This window comes from Vigna radiata, chromosome 3 (assembly GCF_000741045.1).
Source record: "Vigna radiata var. radiata cultivar VC1973A chromosome 3, Vradiata_ver6, whole genome shotgun sequence".
Taxonomy (NCBI): domain Eukaryota; kingdom Viridiplantae; phylum Streptophyta; class Magnoliopsida; order Fabales; family Fabaceae; genus Vigna; species Vigna radiata.
In genome coordinates, this window is record NC_028353.1 from 12,092,920 (window position 1) to 12,115,740 (window position 22,821).

At 32.9% G+C, this 22,821-nt stretch overlaps 2 protein-coding genes across 2 annotated transcripts; one reads left to right on the top strand and one right to left on the bottom strand.

The window, feature by feature from the left end:
• Window positions 1–903: 903 nt before the first annotated feature.
• LOC106757547 (heptahelical transmembrane protein 2) lies at window positions 904–3,818 on the top strand. Its single transcript, XM_014640216.2, has 4 exons — window positions 904–1,441; window positions 1,710–1,778; window positions 1,860–1,938; window positions 3,029–3,818. Exons 1-4 carry the CDS (start codon window positions 1,290–1,292, stop codon window positions 3,707–3,709), a joined length of 981 nt encoding a protein of 326 aa, XP_014495702.1. The 5' UTR covers window positions 904–1,289; the 3' UTR covers window positions 3,710–3,818.
• A 148-nt stretch (window positions 3,819–3,966) lies between these two features.
• Window positions 3,967–20,318, bottom strand: LOC106757546 (protein TSS). Its single transcript, XM_014640215.2, has 23 exons — window positions 19,720–20,318; window positions 19,425–19,486; window positions 18,504–18,596; window positions 15,993–16,065; window positions 15,618–15,917; window positions 14,793–14,857; window positions 14,358–14,489; window positions 14,079–14,120; window positions 13,488–14,000; window positions 13,249–13,406; window positions 12,420–12,939; window positions 12,182–12,244; window positions 11,996–12,097; window positions 10,597–10,917; window positions 10,416–10,508; window positions 10,224–10,325; window positions 10,033–10,137; window positions 9,526–9,659; window positions 8,729–8,912; window positions 8,231–8,362; window positions 8,035–8,147; window positions 6,694–6,772; window positions 3,967–6,565 (listed from the first exon to the last, which is right to left on the bottom strand). Exons 1-23 carry the CDS (start codon window positions 19,787–19,789, stop codon window positions 4,472–4,474), a joined length of 5,550 nt encoding a protein of 1,849 aa, XP_014495701.1. The 5' UTR covers window positions 19,790–20,318; the 3' UTR covers window positions 3,967–4,471.
• Window positions 20,319–22,821: the final 2,503 nt, after the last annotated feature.

Here is a 22,821-nt window from a genome sequence, read left to right on the forward strand (position 1 = left end):
TTACGAAGAATAGCCGATCGGTTAATATCTGATTAAAGATATAAAATAATCAAGAATATCTATTTAAAGATATTTAGCAACTAACAAGATTTTCAGGTAAGTCTGTTTATATTATTTTTTGTTTACATTCTATTGGGCTTATATCATAGAGCCATGGCCACAAGCCAGGTACCTTCTAATCATCTTCCAATCACCTTCAAATCACTCTCTAATCACATTCAGAAATATTCTACAGTGATCATAAAATCACTAAATACTCCATTGTGAACCGAGGTTCATCAATCCCCCCTAACTTGAGCGTCGGAGTGCCTTTTGCAGGTACCTCCCCCTCCGGTCAAAGCTTGAAGATCACCGAACGGTCAAGGGTGAAGGAAAGCGAGTGGTCAAGATCCAGGAAAAGCGAGCAACCTGACCAGTCCAAACGTCAGAAAGCAGGAAAGCAACGTCAGAAAAAGTTAATGTCTCGGTCCCCAAAAAATCTACCGAAACAGTTTATATTTTTAATTATTATTTTAGTAACTTATATTATACCATGTCTATATTTATTTGAGAAATAATAGGATGAGACAATACATTCATTTGATATTTGACACAGAACACAAATATAAAATATTATAAAAGTGTAAATTTCTATATTTTTTTAAGAAATAAGAAAATAAAGGATAAATAAATATAAAATCAAATAAAAATAAAAAATTTAGATGTCTCCAATAATAATTTTTCTTTATTTATTTTCCTTAACCTTAACACCAAATTTAATTGGACATAAAGCAAAATGTAAGAAGCCATTATGAAAAGTGATTTTTGCATGAGCGGTGACAGTACATTTCGTCACGCTTTATAAACGAGCTCGTTAATTTATCGTTTGAAAAACGCTATTTCTTCGTTCATAGAAATCTCACTCTTCACCTTCTCACAAAACGTGATTCCCCTTTCCTTAATCTAAAATCACAATCCCTAAAAAAAAACCACATTTTCAATTTACGGTAATCTCAGTGAATTCCACTAATCCGTGCACGCACGCACGCAAGCAATTTGCCTTAAAATTCTATTGCTTTGCGTCCACAACCAAACAATTTTTTTAAGCAAAGAAAAATGGTTCACACTTCAGACAGCATTGCCTTTTACCCGATGCGCATAAATAGAAGGAAGGGGAAAGAAAATGGATTAAGGCGTGAGGGTTGAGAGCGAAAACAAAGCGCTGTTGACTCACTCGCCGGAAAAAACGGTTAGTTATTTTCCGGCGAGCGTGGAGGAACGGTTGCGGGAAAAGAGGGAAGAGAAAGAGAATGGGGAAAAGGAGATTGGTGAGGTTTGAGGAGTTGCCGACGTACCTGAAAGACAACGAGTTCATCTTGGATCATTACCGGTCGGAATGGTCCGTGAAGGAGGCATTGTTGAGCGTCTTCATGTGGCACAACGAAACGCTCAATGTTTGGACGTCAGAATTTCTTCTTCACTTGTTTTTGCTTCTTTTATTGGGAATTTCTTCCTGCAACCTCTTTTTCTTCTTCTCCCTTACGTTTTTTTAAATTTTAATTATACTTAACATTGAAATTAACCTACATAAATTTGGATTGTGTAATCCAGAAATATTTTTAATTACATGATTCATAATATAAATTTAAAAAACATTCAATAATACAAATTATATACTTTGTAATCAAATTTACATTCATAATTTTACATGTAAATTGTTTTTGGTTCAGGCATTTGGTTGGGTTTCTTATATTTGCGGCGTTGGCAATGCTCGGATGTTGTTTTCCGAGTGTTTTCAGGTATGATTTAATGGCCTTTGTTTGGAGAGAATATGATAAAGATGAATGAATGAAGTGATGCGATGCTACGTCGTATTGTAGGGTAGGGGCGATTGAGATGGAGCTGTTCATTATGGGAAAGGAATTCAATGGTTCTCTTCCGGTCACTACTGGATTCTTGGTTTGTTTTTCTATTTATTTAGAGCAATGCAATTTATTATAAAAATATTGTTATTTTATCCTATGCATGTTTTTTTTTTCAAAATTGAAAATTATTTCTCCATGCCTTTCCAATTTCAGATAAATAATTTACGTAAAATTAATATTTTAATTAGTTAAAAGGTTTTTAAGATAATTGGCTAGAGATGTTATAATTTTCTGATTTTGGAAACTACGATTGCATGACGTATCATGATGTAAATGTGAGGTTAATAGATTAGAATAATTATACTTTTTTGGCACATTTTTTTTTTTTACTTTAACAATGTAAATTTTACTAATAAACTTTTTCAATTAATCAAATTATATAATTTAAAAAATTACTCTGTCAAATAAACTAACTAATACTTAGGGCGTGTTATTGTATTACTATCCAATAGATTATTATTGACAAGGGCGGTGAAACACAAATCCTCCATCTTACCTCAACTTCATCTAACACCAACAAAATAATATTTTTATATTAAAATATAAAATAAAAAATATTATTTTTTAATTGGGGTTGGAAATAAAATCATGTAAATTTATATTTTACTTGAGTTTTTAAAATCTTACATCTATGATATTATGTTTATATATCATTATTATAATAATTTAATTAATATGTAGTCGATACTAGTATAATTTTTGGTGACTAGGTTTTCTGACATTTTCTTTAAAATATATTTTCTCTACTCTAATAAAATTTTAGTCTTTTAAACCATTTTTCAATAACTCCATAAATTTAGTAGTAACCAATGCAAAATTACTTGGGTTAAAAAAAGATACAAAACAGTAAAAGTCAGGAATAAATTTATATTAATTAAATATTTTTATAATCAACGTGTAAAAGTTTTAAAACTATTATTATTTAAAAATAGAGGAAATACTTATTATTAATTTATTAAAAGAAAATAAAACTGTGACGGTCACTCTTTACATGATAAACTTTCATGGATAATTTTGTACTTTTTAATCGACGATAGAGCGTCAATACTAAATTGTTTTTACATTATGTTTGATTACTTTTATGATTCATCCCATGTTGGTGATTTTATTTAATTTTTTTTTAGAATTCGAATTTGAGCTACTTATTGGTACCATCTATGATTCCTGACCTGGGAGATGGCGCAGAAGCAGAAACAATTCCTAGATGGCCGTGGTTTGTTTTCTTAGCTGGAGGAATGGGCTGCTTGGCTTTCAGTAGTATTTCTCATCTAATGGCATGTCACTCAAAATGCTTCAACCTTTTTTTCTGGCGTCTAGATTATGTAGGAATTTCTCTCATGATAGTTTGCTCCTTCTATGCTCCAATTTACTATGTCTTTTTCTGCAATCCTCACATAAGGACATTCTACTTGACCTCAATAACTGCGTTTGGAGTCCTCACCACCATCACCCTTCTCGCCCCTTCACTTTCTTCCCCTCACCTGCGACCCTTCAGAGCTTGTTTATTTCTCTCCATGGGATTTTCAGGTGTCATTCCTGCAGTTCATGTTCTTGTGACACATTGGGAGCACCCACAGGTTGTTGTTGCACTAGGATTTGAGCTTCTAATGGCCATTCTATATGCCACTGGAGCTGTGTTCTATGTCACTAGAATACCAGAGCGATGGAAGCCTGGGGCATTTGATATTGCAGGTCATAGTCATCAGATTTTTCATGTTTTTGTTCTTCTTGGGGCGCTTGCACATACTCAAGCCACGCTGCTAGTCATGGAATTTCGAAGGAGATCGCCCACATGTGCATTTTAGAAAAGTTGGCATCATTGTTATTTTTTGGTGATTGTTCCGATTGGATCATCATCCTTCCAAAAATGGCTAACTTATTATAAGCCGCCACCAATTGATGTAGATATTAATTCAATCATTCTGTAATGTTAGAAACAGAAAAGTTTAATACACAGCCTTTCAAACAACCAGTGCCAATAACGAAGTTTAAAAATGTGAACTTAATTCAAAACAGTTTATTAAAATATGAATTTGAAGTAAATCATCGCTCCGTCACTATAAAACCCGGAATTTTAGTGCCAAACATTGTCACCGTTTAAAAATAAAATTATGGACAAGTTCGTAAGATCTAAGGGTTGCTTCTACAACTTGAAAAAGTTAAACACAGGCCTGACAAATGTAGCCTTAATTGTCCGGCAATTGCAACCTAGTGATCAGCCGTAAGAGTATTTCCATTTTGAATAAGCAAAAAGAAAGTAGCAGGAAAAATTAAAACAATTCAAGACATGGCCAATTAGCTACCAAGAAAGCCTTTCCCCCTCCATTATCATGGTGACCTTCACAAAATCACGCACTAAATTTGAACCTCCAGAGAGAAGTATGTACCGGCGTGAGGCCTTTCACAAATCCTCAAATAATCAGTTCTGCCTCAAAGACCTCCTCAGTCCAGTCAATTCTGGCATCACTTTTTGGTATCTCGATAGGCATAAAAACCCCCTAGCTAAGAGGAGACGATTTCTTTTTTATTTTATTTTTATCATTTTAATAAGAAAAGCTTACCACTCCTTAGCTTGTGACCTCAATCATATCAGCTTCACTGTCACTGTAATCTCCCCAGCACTTGCTTTGCTTTTTCTGATCCACTGCATCCTTCTTGATCACTGTATCTTCGTTACTAAAATCAGATGGGGGGCTGAGATCTGCCTGCTTTTCTTCTACTTTAGGAGTAGAGTTTTCACTGCTGGCAGATAGTTCTTGAGGATTTTGCTCAACATCTTTCTTTTCAGAACTTACATCTGTTGGAAAAGAACTTTTACTTTCCTCATCCAGAGTTTGAGTTTTCTTTTCAATATCAGTTTCAACACACGCAACTTGTGATGAATCAGTTGAAATGGTTGGAGAAGGTACAGACCCGTTGTGATTCACTTGGATACCATTTAGAGTAGCAGGAAATCCACTAGGTGACACTGGCATGCCATTGGGAGACACTGGGGCAAAATTATTAGGAGACCCTGGAATGGCATTTGGAGAAGTCATATATCCGTTGGGAGAAACAACATAGCCATTAGATACCCAATGTTGGCCTGGTACAAACTCTGTTGCATGTGGATTCATTATTCTAGGAGGACTATTGGGGTTACCATCGGGGGAGGGTTCACCTGAGAGGAATACAGCTTTATTCCGCGGAACACGGTTCCCATATCTGTTATAGCCACCAGATATTCGTGGACCATATGGAACCCTAGCCGTAGCTGACTGATGCGGTGATCTTCGGGGACTGACTGGAAGCAAAGGAGCAATATTTACTGGTGGGGGCAAAATACCTCCGTGGTCCTTAAAGCCTGGAACAGGAACAGATCCAAAAACTGGAATTGTGGATGGATTAAACGGTGGTGCAGCTGCAGAAAGTTTCTTGGTCGGTTCCCTTCCTGTTTCTGTTTCTTGCTTTTCTCCTTCTAATGGTAGTGGCTTACAGACTGCATTGCTACTAGATTCATGTTTCTCATCTCCCTCGTTACCCGTATCTATCAACAAATAGGACTCGTTGTCAAGTAACTGTTTTTCGTCTTCAACTAAAATGGTTAGGGGATTTGAATTGTCGGATGTTGCTTCACAACTTTCTTGCAGTAGTACCTCGGATTCACCTTTAGAGGCACCCTTGTTTATATTTTTTATGCAACCAGAATTCGCAATCTCGACAACTGTGATGTTTCCAACTTCACTTTTCTTCTCTATTATGGAAACAACGCTAGCTTCCTGGATTTTAAGTGCAACCTCGTCGTCGGCCTTATTATTTACTGTTTCTGTATTACCGTTCACCACCGTGGTTTCCCTTTCTTTTTTTTCTTCATGGACAGGGATTTGTATTTTCTCAATAATTGATTTCTGACCAAAATCTTCCACGTCATTCGTTGCCACAATATTTTGAGTGTCCTTTATTGAAACTATCATGGCACTAATCTCAGAATTTTGTTGGATAGGATTTCCTTTTGGTGACTGTTCAGCCACCGCCTTCACAATTGTTCCAGGTGGGGCTAAGGCTACTTCTTTGTAGGAATAAAGTTTACCTGCTGATTGAACACTGACACCCGTGCTAGAAGGAGCTGGTTTAGCAATTTGATCACTTGGAGCAGGGGTGTCTGGAGCCGACTTAGAGTCTGTTACTGCTCCACCATCGGGGGCACTACCGCTATTCAGCTTTGGACTGAAGCTTGCACTCTTAACAAACTTCTTTGGAACAGAAGGGGATGGTCCCACAATGGTCTCATTTAAATTTGTTCTTGGAGAAGAGAAGTTATTAGGCTTGGCTCGATATCTTGACTGAGAAACATTCATGAAGTTAGTGTTTAGTTTTGCTAGGGTGGGCCTTCTAGATGAAGATGACTTCCGCCCAGTGAGTGACCGACTCTTGGGAACAGCTTCCTGCCACCCTTCATCCGAGCTGTCATCCTGTGCCAGCTTATTATTACTTTCATTGACCATCGTTTGGTCTATGTGAGTGGACTCAACTTTATCAATCCCGTTGTCTTTAATTTGAGCTTCAGATTTATTTTCTTTATCACTAGTAGTCTCTGTAAATGAATAATCTTTAGACATCTCTTCATCCTTCTGATTTTCATCTGAAGCTGTTTCCCAGTTTTGGCCTGGTTTTCCCTTTAACTGTAAAATAGATGATAATTTAGTTTGTTTCACAACGAGATATAAACTTAATTTTACAAGTATTAAGTAATAAAGAAAGGCGAGTGCATTTGCAGGTATATCCTGGGTAAAAAGAAGACATGTATTACCTTGGCACGAGCCTTTTTCTGTGCTTCCCGCGCTTTCTGATCTGCGTCCGGTGTTATGTAGTCCAAGAGGTCTGACACACTGGTAGAAGGCATTTTTTATTGTCATGAACTTTGAAAGGAAATGAACAGATTTAATAGAACCAAAGTCATATGGACTGGATGTAAACAGTGGTGAAATTTTTCAGTAGACATTAATGATGGGATTAGAAGTTATGATAGTTATTGGAAAAATTTAGGAGCAGTTACATATTATCATTTGTGTATTAATTTATTAGGTTTAGGAGCAATTATTCTAAATAGGGTTAAATATGTTTTTAGTCTCTATACTTTGAGACGATTTTGGTTTTAGTCCATTTTCAAACTATGGTACAATTTAGTTCTTCAACTTTAGAAAACTCTGGTTTTAGTCATTTCTACCAAATTTTTTTAACTTTATTTGTTGTTTCAAGCACGTTTTATTATAGCATTTAGATTGTTTACACTGTTTGACACATTTTTACTTCAATGTTAATTGAGAAATGCATTTGAAACAACAAATAAAGTTTAAAAAATTTGGTAAAAAGGACTAAAACCAGAGTTTACTAAAGTTGAAAGGACTAAATTGTACCATAGTTTGAAAATGGACTAAAACCAAAATCGCCTCAAAGTATAGGGACTAAAAACATATTTAACCCTTTTAAATATGGTCTAGGTAGGAAGTTATCAAGTTTTATGGCAGTTATTATGTTAATTGTATAAACGATAGACTGCACTGTGTTCTTTTGGCAATGATCATTTTGAGGATGATGTTCCTTTGGATACAGTTGAGCAGATTCAGCAAAACATTAACAAAATTGGTCCTATAAAAATCTGTTGGATGCTGAAAACTATGCTCTTCTGGAATTAGATAAAGTTCGCATGTTTGAAGAGGAATTAATGAATTAGATAGAGTTTGCATGTTTAAAAAGCATATATTCTCAAAATTTGTTGTAAAATCAAAACACAGGAGAAATTATGATTGAATTGCATTGTCCATGTTTACTTTATTCATTTAAATGCTCAAGCACTCCACAACATTATATTTTTACTTTGTTTTTTTTTTTCAAATTATAACAAATAAGCTTGCTTATTGGTCCACCAACTTATTAACCTTTAGCTTTGGCCTGTGATACTGATAAATGAATATGCTTACTCAACAGGAAGTCTAAACACATTCCAATTGGTGATTTTATAAAAGATGAAATATCTAGTAGAGGTCAACAAACATAGATCAGCTCTTATGTATAGATCATTCAACCAAAATGCATAGAGTGAACCAGATAGATTGACATAGGTGGAGCTTGTTCTAATTGTAATCACTACCTTAAATGACCTTTGCTAGAGATTGACGCATCTGGCTTAGGTGTACCATTCCGTGCAGCCTCCTGTTGCTCGAGAGCCTTTGACTCGAAGTATTCCAGCCATGCTGCTGCATCCTATAATGAATTCATATATTTGCATAACAAGGATTACCATTTATGTAACTTAATCCATCATCAAAAGGGATATGTAAGACTACCTGTGTCCTTAGATCGTCAGAACCAAGTTTAGCCTGCAGGATCTGGAGGGTGGTCTGTTCATGCTGAACACTTAGAGAGTATGCTTCCATCAAAGAAAGAGCAATAGCTATTGCATGATAGCTGGCAGCCGTCTGAAAAGCCAAATATGTATAAAACAAGTTACAAATGCAAACTACCCTGGTCTAATGCATATCTGTGAAGAAACCGAGCATGAACAAGTGCTTTTATGAACTTAATATTTAGCATGGGCTAACTGATCCACTATTTCAACCAGTTGCAGTTCAATCAGCCTAAGACCTCAGGTCAAGATGCATGCTGAAACAGTGATTTGTTCCAAAGAATTAATAATCAAGTTGAATAGAAATTTGCACTGTCATGACTGGTGAAGTAAAATGGATAAGTAAGTTATTGAACTGTCATATTACCAGACCAACTTAAGAACATGAAGTCTCATACGACAGTGACCTGTAAGGTTCGTGCAAGGAATAAGGGAGAACCTGAATATGATCAGCTCCAAGTAATCTTTTGTTACATTTTAAAGCCTCATGAAGGTATCTGAGAGCAACATGGACATTCCCTAATCCTTCTTCCATCATTGCTACGTTAATGTAGGTGGCAGCCGTGTTTGGATGTGAAGGCCCGCAAGTTAAGTGCAGAAGATACAAAGCACGATTAACATACCTAGAAACAAATAAGATAAAAAGATTAATATAATTATTTACTGGAGTTTTCTTATTTGTTACGTAACTAGACAAAGGAAAATTTTTACTAAACCCGAACAGTATAGTATATGTCCATCAAGAAAATCATGTGTCCGTCAACAAATTCATAATGAATGAGACCCAATTCACGCGCTTTTTATCTTAAAAGCCCTATAATGATCTAAGATGAACGCCATTATACATCAACAACAGCTAATTTTGGAATTTTCTTAATATTCTTTCATGAGACAATATATAACATAGGAAACTGGCCCAGTTCTGTTGACTTTTCTAGGATGTTTGCCTACTCATTTTTATCCAATGATATAGTTCTGTTGATTTTTACTAATATTAATTTACAGTTGCGTTGCAATTTTGAAGAAAGCATTTTCATAGTAAAGCCTTCAGGAATTTCTGAAATACATAGAATACTTCAATCAATTATGATCTCTATGTAACCCCACTATCAATTGTAACAATTTCTATCATCAGAAGTAGAAAGGGTACCAGATTCTCACATGAAGAACCATGAAAGCTGTTTCATTATTACAATCAAACAGTTTATCTTACGAATATGATGTAAAGAAGCATACTTTAAAGCCAACTCCGTATGTTGGAGTCGATAATAGAAAACAGCAAGATCCCCATAACTTTTCATCGTATCAGGATGGTCCAGTCCAAGCTCTCTTTCGTTAATATCTAGTGCCTTTTGCTGATAAATAGTTGCCTAGCAAAAGCACATATAAAGTTATTACAATGATACTAATTGGATTTGAATTAACTTGGAACATTTTTCAAAAATGTTTCTTGATTATGTGAAGCCTCTTTTATTCTTTGAAAGTGTTTGCAGTTACTAAAATGTACTTCAGAAAATTGATGCCGTCCCCAAGGGATTCTCTGCACTGACCTAATATTGATTTTCTTTATTCACTAATGTCATGTTCTATCAAAACTAAGCAAAATAACCACACACAAAAGTGAAATATATAGTTCGGAAAAATACTTTTTAAGACTTTTTTATGTATGATTCATAGAAGAAAAACAATATGTAACTAGTATTGATAAATTAACAGAGAGCACTTAAGGATATAAAGACATACCTGATTGAAATCTCCAGTATGGTACAGCACAACAGCCAAGAGACTATATGCTCCTGCTGTCATTCTATGGTAAGGCCCACATACCGACACTAATTTTGAGAGTGCCTTCAAGATTCAATGCAAAATGTCGGTAAATATAGTTGTTGGCTTCAGGAACAGATCTAATCTGAGATGGAATAAATTATTTATACCTTTGTGCCATAATTGACAGCATCCTCCAATTTACCTTTATCCAAGGAAGTCTTGGATGATTCCAAAAGTGTGCGGCCATCAGCAGATGAGCAAGCTACATGCTGGGAAGATAATTCAAGTTGTACTTTAGTCATTAGGGCTTTAGAAAGTATTAGTTTCCTGCGTAAAAGTGAAGGTGTTGTGTATTTCACCTTATATATGGGGACCATGCTTACAATATCCGTCTTTCTAAAAGGACATGATGTATCTATATCATAGTCCCTAGGAACCAGTTCAAGCCCCACCTGTTAGAGGACTTTCTTTTTTAATTGAAATAACAATGGCATAAAGTGATCAATATCAATCTATTACAGAATGGGCCTTTTATTTTACCTTATGGCAGAGTCCCCGAAGAATGGCAAACTTTCTTAAATCTTGACCATTTTCATCCTTCCATTGCCATCCAAACCTCTTCAGAAGAAAGTTTTCTACCCATTTCCATTTCAGTTCATAACTAGTAATAATATCTTCATCAGTAGTTTCAGATGTTGGTGTTCCCAACAATATATTTAGGCATGATGCAATAGATGAAGCCAATTCAGAAACATTATCAACTGCAGCAACAACTGCTTGTAAGATATGCTTGTAGGCTCGAACAACCATCTCATGTATACATAGAGATTGCACATGAGGGAGTTTATCTGCAAGCTCAACCTGGCAGGCAGAATTTGAATGAAAAAATAGTATTGGATTATTAGTGAAGTTTCCTATTGTTAAATGGCATGTTCAATGTTAACATTAGAACATCACATGTTGATATGAGCTGCTAATAGTCAGGGATTTGATCGTATTATCATTTACGTCTGATTCTTTTTGTATAAACAAGGTAAGTATAAGTACAGCTATGTGTGTTCTCCTTTTAGACACAATGAAACGATACTACACCTCTGTATATTTAAAAACATTGAACCTAGACTTCATAACACATGCACATGGGAGAGAGAGCATATAGTTCATTATTATATTTAAGGGTGTTCATCCGTTTGGAACCAGACCAACTCAAGAATCCAAATCAAACCAATTAAATTTATTTGGCATTTTAGCTTAATCGCATCTAATTCTAACCAAAGAAATAAAATCCAATGTTAATTGCTCCAATCATGATGAACCAGAACCAAACCAAGGACACATTTTTCTATTATTAATTGTTATATATCAGATTTTAAGATATAATTATATAACTTTTTGTTTTTATTTAGTTGATGTAAGTCAATTACACTTCAAAAATGTTGTTTAGCTCTTTTAATGGTAGAATTATCGGTGAATTTTGGACAAAATTTTGTATTCTGACATCTTCGCAAAAACAAAATTTTGTATATTTACATATAATTGGATCCAATAGGTCTGAACCAAATCAAGAAGATCAAGAATGGGCAGGTTGGATTTCGATTTTGAAGTTCTTTTTTTTCGAAAAATTCAAAACAATTCAAACCAATGAAAATTAATTGGTTCAGATTTTACTTTCAACTAAATTTGGCCCAACCTGTGAAAACCCCTACTTATATGTATGAACCTAATATTGCAGAAAAATAAAATATAATTAAAAAATAAAAAGTATTATTCTTTAGTATCCTAGGGAATGGTTAAGGAATCAATAACTTGGTTTACTCATTGGAAATCAATGTGGTGCATTTGTAGCATTAAATATTACACTTTGTTATAGAAACTTTCCACTTTTGATTCCTTGACCAATGCCTTAGGACACTAGTTAACATTATCGTAAGAATATTACCACTTGGCCTAAGGAAGACATTTGCAAGCCCCTAGTATGCATGAAATCAGTCAACGTCCTTCCATCAACAGGTGAGAGTTCAAGGGACGCAAAATCTGCCACCTATGAATTTGAAGTAACAATCACTAAACACATTCCAAAATAACTCAGTTTAAATATAAATAAGTTCAATGTTAGGAAACTCACCAGCTTTGGAAGTGCAGTATCAACATAATATTTATGTGCCATCTCCATCAATTCATCAGGTGACTGAGAAGATGGAGAAGGTATCAAATCAAAATATATTAATAAAAATGAATACATAGATTAATAAGCACATTGCTGACTAGAAATCATAAAATTGACATATTCCTATTGAGAATAACATTCCAGTTACAGCGTCAGAAAAATAAAGCACCATTTAAGTCAAAAAGCAGAGATGAACCTTCAGATGAAGATCAGTTTTAGATTCTTTAAGACGTGTAAATGCAGCTTCAGAAAGTAGCTTTCTCCATATAGTTTCCTTTTCTTCCCCTTGTCTCTCTAATTCCTGTTTCGTGGCTTCTTGCTTGTTTATGTCGTTGTCATTATTAGATGGGGAAATATCCTTTCCTACTTCAACTTTGGAGTTTTTGTTATCAATTTTTTTCTTTAATTCCTTTAGTAATCCACCTTGCCTCCCAAGACCTTTAACAGCTGGCTCAATCTTAGCCTCTTCTTCCTTTTTTGGCTCAGTTTTCCCAGTAGCTTGATTTTGTAAATGCTGTACCCAACATGCCCCAAGCTCCCATCTGATAGATTTTCTGTGTCTAGTGGTTTCTTCCTTCAATTTTTGTAAACTTTCTTCTAGGACTTTCCTTACCAATGATTGAGTTGAACGTGAATATTCAATGTCTGTGCCATGGATTCGTTGAATTGCATTTGATGATTGGAGTGTAGATGGCCTATGCAATATCATCCTTAAGCTGAGATAATTTTGAAAAGAAACTTGTATCAGGTGCTTTATAAAACCATATTTACCCAAAGAAAAAAAAGAAAGTAAAAGCACGTTAAGCTAAAGCTAATCATACAAAATAAATTACCAAAATAGAGTAGTACTGCAGCATTATATGTTCCAAATGCAACAAGTTTTCCCCGTTATTGGTGTATGGATTTTATAATTTTTATGATGCAAAAGTTTATTAGAAAGTAATGCAAGAACTAACTTTGAATTAAATAGTCCTCGTGATCCTCTAGTACTAAAATAAATTAAATGGTGCTAGAGAATAAACGACCTGTTAACATTCAATGCGTTTGCACCTCCTTCAGGCTGCTCTTCAACATCAATTTCTGACGAATTAGGACTCCCCTCCAAATCTCTGTCAGCGGAGACCTTTACAACAGCTGTGTAGCCACAGTGTTTTATAAGTACTGCACCTAGAGTAGGAGTATCCTACAACAAAAGGCAAGAACAATTTATCAAAACAAAAACCATTTAGTGCTACAATAGGTTCATGACACTTAGCTAACTTACATGAACAGTTGCACTCTCATCAGCAGTTATGCCTTTGAGAAGGTTTCTCTGAGCTAGTTCTTCTTCAGACAATCCAAGAACTCGATTTCCATCATTTTTGCAGTCCAACTTCAAACTAGCGTCGGATACATCTCTTGTTATTTTAATAGTTAAATCTCCAACACTTTCTTCATACGAAGTTGGCAAAGAAGAGTTTTGCTTAATATCCACTAAATTTTTTATTGCCGAAACAGCTTTGAAGACTGATACATCAACAAATAAACTATGAAGTAGAAAAGCTTTCCTATCCCGAATCTGTCTCTCCTCTGCAGTTTGACATGGCATTGCAGCTAGAATTGCAAAGTCTCTCGCCCACTGTCTATTTTCGTGATCAAAACCTCTGCCTTGTCCACCCCCATTTCCTCCCCAAGTTTCATCTTCCACGGGAAGTGGTGGAAAGACGGATGGATTATCAGAAACAACCGGAGGAACAACCCATGTGTTTTCACGAAAACCATAAGGAAGATTACCAAACTGAAAGGAACCAATGTAACAGTAAAATCATCTGGTACAGTTAGAATAGTAATGTGAAAAATTGTGGGAAGTACTTACTTTATTGTGTTCCGTGAACGCCTTCATAAGTGCCTTGTAAGCCTGCAAGAAGGGTTATTATTTATTATTTTCAATCATGCAATATAAACTTCGCAATTATATACAACATTAAATATTGGAGGATGACCCCAGCATAGCAGTAAATTTGTGTCCTGGTGACGAGTTGGTCATGGCTTTTAATCTTACTTTTTATAAACGGTTACTACGAGAGAAAAAAAAAATGTTCTGGAATTGTTTAAAGCAGCAACAGTAATGAAACATCAATGAGTTAGAACTTACAGCATCAAAAACCCTGCTTATCTGCTGAAGCAGACCCACCAATGTATGACTCACAAGTGGATGTTTTCCAGCAGGATAGAATCCTATTCTAGAAGCAACAATTGTAGTAGGTTTTCCACTACAAACTCTAACCTGCATACGCGAAATGCACAAAAAAATCACTTCAAAGATAGATTATTTGCTAGAGCTCATCGAAGAGAAAGGAGCAAAACAGTATGTGCATAAACCTTTATTTTTTCACAACTCAAATTTACACTACCCTTATAGGTTCCTCTCCTATATCCTCCTTTCAACATTACCTAACACATCTACTATTGATTATCTCTCTTTCCTCCAAAAGTATATCACATTCACCACCAGTGGTTGTGGAAATTCCTTTTAGGTTAAAAAATTTAGAAAACGCGAGACAAAAGTTAGTAAAAGAATAAATCTCACATCAATCTGAAAGAAATCATCTTCTGTCTTCTCCTCAAGGAAAGGTCGATTTGATTTCCGTATGTCTGCATCAAAACCAAAAGAACATTAATAAAAACAAGGTTTCCAGCTCTATTTACTATCAAGCATATTCATATTGCTTAAATAATTAGAATTATATCCAAGCTAACCGAAATCCACTGGCACAAACCACTATTCATGTATCTAATTGCAGTGTAACATATCCATGGAAGAGGAAACAGTTTAACAAAAAATATACACGGTCGTAAAGTTGATGGAGCCAGCAGCTGGGCACAACACCATGTTTCTAGTTTGTTGAGCAAAAGAGCATTCATCACCAAAACAAAATACAAAAAGAAAATAAAAATTCCAACAGCATCGCTACAGTTCGAAGTATAAATTTTACCCAATTGTTTTCACAGAAGATTATTTCACCAAAGCAGAGGAAAATAACCAAAAACATAAATAGATTTCATTAAAATACGCATATAATATGCACCATCACTCGAAACAACCAGTTCAAAAGTCACCTTTATAGGGGCAAGAAAAAAAATTACAATGTATACTTTAAGATTAAACTCAACATAGATTTCCACAGCAATTGAATTAAAACTATAAAATTTTATAACTACGCTTGTATCGGTTTAGCATTGCAAAGCCCATACATTTCCCCAAGCAAATTTCATCGGGCTCAAATAAGATGAAAAGGCAACTAACTAAAAGGAAAACACAGTGGACATTTAAAATACGGAATACACATATTGCATACTTTTACACATACATACATTCTATATATACACACACGCACAGACACATATAACTTACATTGAAACGGCGGCGTAAGGTGAGAAAACGAAAAGAAATCGTAGAACTGTCCAAGCCTGGGAGGTGGACACATGGAGATGTCACCGTCCACTTTGTCGGTTTTGGCATTGCCCGAGTCCGAATTCGGATCCACGGGTTTGACTCTTGGGCTTGTTTCCGATCCATTTTCTGAACCCGGTTCGGTGGGGTCTTTGGACTTGCAGGCGGGAGGTTTTGTGGCGGAGGCAAAGGAGGTGGTGCAGGCCACGATGTCAAGGAGTCGCCGAATGTGTGCGACGGCAAGCTCTTCCGTGTAGTCCTCTGACAAAAGAATCAAATAACTGTCAGTGGGCAGTGATAGTCTACAGACGGCTCCGGTTTAGTGCTGTTCGTTACCTTGGACGATGGTCAGATGGCAGGGTTTCAAGGAAACGATTTCGACCGTGTCTTTCAGCCTCGCGCCTCGCACCTGTCCAACTTATTCTGTTAGCCGTTATATTATTTATTGTAATTATTTTATTTTATTTTTCAGAAAGACAATGGCATTGGGTTGGGTGGGTGGGAGGGTTAAATAATTCGAGACTCTCTTACTCATTGTAGTAAACTTACAAATTTTTATGACTTAAAAAACAGATAAATAAAACATTTGTCTACCTTTAATTAAATTATTTATCACTATTATCACCTAGTCCACATTAGATTATTTATTTACAATTTCCCAATTATTGCGTCGCGTTTTCTTATTTGTTTTTATATTATTCATCATTAGTTTTATGTAAAATAGTTTACTAAATTAATTAATATTTTATGAGATTAGCTGAAGATTCGAATTTTTTGGAAATTCTACACGTAATTCTCTTTTATTGTAAGAGATTACAGAGTAAAATTGTTAAATAATCACAAGTTATCGTATGTATGAATTTTTAAATAGCTTTTTTAAACGTAAATACATCTATTACATACAATAATATTTTATTACATGTACACAGTTTGCGTAGAAAAATTTTCTTCAAAATTTCGCTCAATCAATCAAATTTCCTAATTATGACCAAAAAAATCATGGTATATGAAAATTTGTAAATAAATAAGGATGTAATTCATGTTATTTATCTACGATTTATTTTGACTTAAGCTAATAAGGTATGGAGAAATTATTGCTTCGCCGTCCATGTTATACACATGTACAGAAAAAAAAATGTTAACTGTCATATAAGGGGACGCCGTCCATGTTATAGACATCTACAGAAAAATTGTTAATTGTCATATTAGGGGACACGCATATGCTTCACGCATTTGTTTCCTTTCCTTTGTTAATAATAATTAATTTAATTTAAAAAACGGTTAAATTTAAATAAATAATTTTTAAAACGATAAATTGATAATATAATTATTTTAATTTCAAAAAATAAATACTAATAATGTAATATATATATATATATGTATTTATTTATAATTTTATGAATAATTAATTAAAAATAAAGGAAATATAATTTAAAATATATAATTATTTGTTTGACATAGGAAAATTGTAGATAAATTAAGTTATAATACACTTGTGGAAAACTCACACACTTAAAAGTATTGACCAAAATAGTTATCACTAATAATTTTTTAAAACCTTTTCTAACAAAATTATGATTGTCACTACAACATCAAAAGCTTTAGAATCTCGCTTTTAATTTTCCACAGAAGAATTGTACAGTTTCCACAAGAAAGAAAAAAAAACACAAATGAAATATATGGATGTGAGCAGAGCAGTAAAAACAACTAGTATAATAAAGAAAGGAAGATTAATTGAACAGAAAAAAAGAAAAAAAAATTAAACCTTTATAAGAGTTTTATAAAATAGCAGTTAAACAAGTCAACGTAAACAGTTATATTATAAAAAGATAAAATAAGAATACAAATTATTTATTATTTAATTTGACTATGTTTTAAGAAAAAATAGAATGATAAAATTAATTCAATTTTATATAAATACTTTTTGAAAAATATTTTAAAATGGTAAAATATTTTCTTATTATATAGAAAATATATGGTTCCATTTTCAAATTCATGATACATGCAATTTCCAATAACAAAAAAGAAAACATGTTTATATTACTGTAGCATTATAATCATGATATGATTTAAGACACATGCCAAAACAACTAACACGAGTATGTATGCATATGCAAAAGATGGAGAAAAACTGTCCCACGCACCAGATCCTCGAGTGGTCACTAGCTATAGTTGGAGAATGGTTAGACACCAATTAATGCAACAGCACGTCGTCCTCGGCCATTCATTATCTTACCATTTTTTTTCAATAAAATATTAAACTAAAATATCTAAATTTGGTTTGTAAAAAATAAATGTATTTAATTATTTAAATGTTATCAATCAAATTGAAGAGTAGCTTAGAAAAAAACAAAAGTGGAAATATATATTTTAGGAAAATAAGAAATATTTAGATTAAAAAATATAAAAGTTGTATTATTTTTATAATTATTCTATGTAATACTAAAAAAAATTAAAACTGAGTCGAAATAACAAATTTTTCAATTATTATGCAAAACAATGTATGAGAGGCAGTTATACTTCGATGTACACGATTTATTTTGTTAGTAAGTCAGTACAAGATTTACCAGAAATGGAGTAGAATAAATGGCCCTAAAAGGTAAAAATAGTTATTTAATCCCTCGTTTTTATTTTTATATTCTCATCGAGTTTTCATTTGTAAAAAATAATTCATTTTAATTCTACACGTGAATAAAAAAAATGATAAAATATTTTAAAATGGCTTATGTTTGTAAGATAAAAGTTTGTAAAGTACGAGTAAAAAAATAGCTTGTAAAGTCAAGAATTGAAATAATTATATTTACATTATCTTAAACAATATTTTAAAAGAAGTATAAAGAAGCTTACCTCATGAGATAAGGAAAAATTGGTCAAGGAACAAGTCTCAACGTGTACCGCTAAAAGCTTTCTCACGTCTAGGATCCTATCCGTGGAGATGCCCTGCCTCACACAAATGCAAAGAATTGTTATTGAAAAAAAAATAAATAACACAGGGTTTAAAATAAATTAAGCATACCATATACGTGAATAATCTTAACTTCCTGTGAAATTTTGAATGATAAATCTAGATATATGAATATACTATATCTAAATAATTTAAATTTAAAGTGAATTTAAATATGAAAACATAATATTATACGAGGAAAATTTAATAACAAAATAAATGTGATTAATTTGGATTAAAAAAAAAAACACTGTTACTTTTGACCATGACGTCATATAAAAAGAGAAAAAAAAAATAAAGTGTTTGTTGCATAATAAAAAAATGATTTTATTATTTAAGAATGATATATACGACATTTTCAAATTCTTAAAGTTTAAAATTCACAAATACTAAAACCCCGAGTTACACCGTGAATGTGTCAATATCAAAATTAGGTATTCGTGAAACTTAAATCACAAATACATATCGGAAAGTAGACAGACATTATCACTACCACCAAGTTGACAGAGTGTAGGCAAGCCAAAACATATTTCTCAAACTTTTGAAAACAAATGTTGACATTTTGATATTTAGTTTGAAAGGCGAAATTAAAAGGAATAATCACAGTCCAGAAAAGAAAAATAAAAACGAATCTCTATTATATATATATATATATATATATATATATATATNATAATATATATATATATATATATATATATATATATATATATATATATATATATATATATATATATATATATATATATATATATATATATATATAAAATATCGATCTGACGAAAAGAGCAGAAAATTAAGCGAAACGACTCCATAGGCGGTACCTTGAGAGTAACTTGTGATTCGTCTGGTGTTTCTACTGTAATTTCGATGACGGTGGGCAAAACTGCAGAGGGAAATGTAATTTATATGAGGAGAGGATAAGGTGGAGAATATGGCGAACCAATGAGATAAAAAGATAAGTAATGCATTGGATAGCAGAACGACGGCGTTTGAATGTTGATTCTGTTAGCACGTTAATGGTAATGCAACAACAAAAAATCGAAAAAGAAAAAGCGAAACTGATTTGCTTCCGTTTGGATTGAAAGCAATATTTGAGAGTTGGAAATAGGAATTAACCTTTCTCTTCTCTTTTCTTCTTGTCTCCCTTGGCCTTGTGCGGTTTGGTTTTGCCAGTTTTGGGAGCCATTGCAGTGGAACGGAAGGAATCAATCAGTGGAATTAATATTAGACGTTTCGGAAAATTTATACAGCTTCGGCAGCTAGCTTCTCATGGACGGAAATTACTAAGAAACAATAGTTGGATTCATCGAGTAGAGAAAACAGAAATATCTCTGCATGTGAAGTGAGAGACGAAATAGAAATAGAAACAGCATCTCCGTCGTTCAGCAGAGCTCTGGAATTTTTGTTTATATTTAAAGAAAGAAAGTAAGAAAAATATTGTTATTATATATTTGGATGGCGCAAAAGAAAATTAAAGCACCGACGAAAGTGGTGTATAAGAAGATTGATATATAGTGTGGAAATGAATGAGATAGAAGAGAGATGGTGAGGGAATTAAGAGAGAAGAGAAAGAGTGGTTAGGGAGAGAATATAGATTGCGAGAGAGAGATAGAAAAAGAAATAGCGTGAGTGAGGATAGGATAAGGTAAGCGAAAGCCTGGGCTACGCAGGTTAGAGAGAATGTAAGGGTAGCGATTTGGGGCCTCATATATATTTTTGTTCTTTTACACCTCATCGTTCTCGATTTCTCGCTATAACAACCAACCTTTCACCCTTGTTGACACGCATAAGAGTCTCATTAGAGGCTTTTCTTGTCCTCTTCCATTATCTTTGGATTGGGCTGCCACCGTTCAGTGCCACCCTCACAAATCACCTAACACTATCTATATATTTCTCGCGACAAGTCTTTCATTTTATTTTTTTTTTATGCCTTTTCTATGCTTTCTTAATTAGGGATAATAATTACGGTTCTTCTGTCCAACTGTCGACCCAAACTCAATTGTCATTCTTCTTGTCTTTGTTCTTGCAAACTTTGTTATATACAAGTGGAACTTTATAGTGTTGCTTCTCTCCATCAAGTGGGATTAAAGTTAATGAGTATAGTTTTATCTAGCTACTTCTAGTGTTAGTGTGAATGTTTGGATTTTAAGAGAGAAAAATAGTTTATGTACTAAAATTTTATATTGTATAACTTTTGAAAAGGTAATATTTTACTACACATGTACGAACAAACATCCATCATATGTGTATAAGTATTATTTTGTCCGAATACATCTTAGATATTTGACATGTAGTTGGTTCAAACATATTTGATTTTGAAAGAACCATTCTCATCATATTGTTATATTGATATCATATTGTTATATTGATAAATCATGATTAAGTTAAGAGAGATTTAAGAAATAATTAAGTCAGGTAATTTAAATCCATATAGATAAAGATCTATGAATAATAATATAAATAATACATTTTATTAGATATATTAATTACTTTAATTAATTATTATATCTATTGTCATACTATGTATTGATTTGAGTGTTAGAGTGTCTTCTATTCACATAATTCACATTTGACTTAAAAAAGATGATATCGAAGGATTGACTTGTGAAAATTTAAAAGTTGAAGTACGAAGATATAATGACTAATGAAGAAGATTTTTACATGGTGTAAATTAATTCTACAAAGAACAAATACAAAGAATCAAGATATTATTTGGTTGATTCACTTATTTTTTTAAATAAGGATTTTTTTTTAATTATGAACTAATAACTAAAATTCTATTTGAAAAAAAAATATTTTATAGTTTTTCATTTATGAAGACGTTTGAGGAAAAAGTGAGACGAGTATTTTTATTCTAATATTGTATGCATTTGTGTTGTAAGTCTTCTTTAATAGTTTTGATGATGTGTTTTAAACTCTTCTTGTATTTCGTCTCTCTCTTCCTTTTTTTACCAATTCATTCTCTTCTTTGATTAAACCGTGTCATGTTGTTTCTATTAATTAGTCAAATGTCTTAAGATTTTACCAATGCAATTATAATTATCATAACGTTTACCTAGAGAATGAAGCTTACCCATTATGTTTTGAAATATGTTAAACATATTTTTTGTGTATTTTTATTTTTAATGAATAATGTTAAACTTGAATAGTTTATTTGATGTTTTGAATCCCTTTAAACAAGACGAAGAGTTTATGATTTTAATTGTATTTGTTTTGTTTAAATTGTAAGCCTTAGGTTTATGTTAGTGTGAGTGAGTAGATAACGTTTGATCTTAATATATAATTTATGTTTTAAAATTGTGTCTAAACTAACTAAATTGATTTAAATTAATGTCAAATTATTTATCTAGTTAAAACTTTCTTTTAATCGGTTCAAATTAGAATTGTCAAAACACGTTACTTGACCCAATGAGTTAGTCACTTAGTGAGCTAATCCACCCAGCTAATTTATTAATGAGCCAGAAAAATTTTAACCCCATCCGACCCATCACAGATTGGTAGGTAACTGACTCACTTAATTACAATTTTTTTTAAATAAAATAAAATTACAAACTTTCTATAATTCAAATCTAAACAAATTTTACTTCCAAATTTCACTCCCGGTGTTTAATTAATTTTGAAAATAAAGAACTTAAATAATTTTTTCAAGCAAAAAAATATAATAAATATTTTTTATAAAATTGAAATTAAATTTTAATAAAATAAAATTAGGTAGATGAGTTGGTGGACCAACGGATTGAACCCGCATGAGTCGAGTTAAAATCTGATCCACATAAAAAATACAATCTTTTTAAACTCAATCCGACTTGAACCTATGATGAGGTAGGTTAGTCTTCCTATCTTGACAAAGTTAAAATACTTATTATAGCATAGTGAGATTTCGTTTTTCACATAGAAAACAAGTAATCTTTTTTATTATGTAACTTTGTCTTCCAAAAGCATTCTATAACGTATGCCTTGACTACAATAAATAGAGAAAGAATGTATTCTAACCTCTCATGGGTTGATAAAGGATTTTTTATTTTTTTTTACAGAAATAGTATAAACCTGTGTACACAAATTACTAAATTAGTAGATGCAAAATTAATTACAGAGCTTTTGAGTAAGTAGTGTTCTATAAACACGACTTCAACTTTAAATTTTATAAAAGTCGTTAACAATTTTTAAAACTAGAAGTCATACATTCCTTTTACGATAATTTTATGAACACGAATTTTA

What these genes read in the sequence shown, in the direction of transcription:
- LOC106757546 (XM_014640215.2), bottom strand. Translation starts at nt 19,789, where the DNA reads ATGGCTCCCAAAACTGGCAAAACCAAACCGCACAAGGCCAAGGGAGAC. An exon ending in GAAGAAAAGAGAAGAGAAAG is followed by an intron (nt 19,487 to 19,719) that starts GTTAATTCCTAT and finishes TTCCCTCTGCAG; the next exon opens with TTTTGCCCACCGTCATCGAA. An exon ending in ATTTTTCCTTATCTCATGAG is followed by an intron (nt 16,066 to 18,503) that starts GTAAGCTTCTTT and finishes TAAGTTGGACAG; the next exon opens with GTGCGAGGCGCGAGGCTGAA.
- LOC106757547 (XM_014640216.2), top strand. Translation starts at nt 1,290, where the DNA reads ATGGGGAAAAGGAGATTGGTGAGGTTTGAGGAGTTGCCGACGTACCTG. An exon ending in TGTTTTCCGAGTGTTTTCAG is followed by an intron (nt 1,779 to 1,859) that starts GTATGATTTAAT and finishes GTCGTATTGTAG; the next exon opens with GGTAGGGGCGATTGAGATGG. An exon ending in CGGTCACTACTGGATTCTTG is followed by an intron (nt 1,939 to 3,028) that starts GTTTGTTTTTCT and finishes ATTTTTTTTTAG; the next exon opens with AATTCGAATTTGAGCTACTT.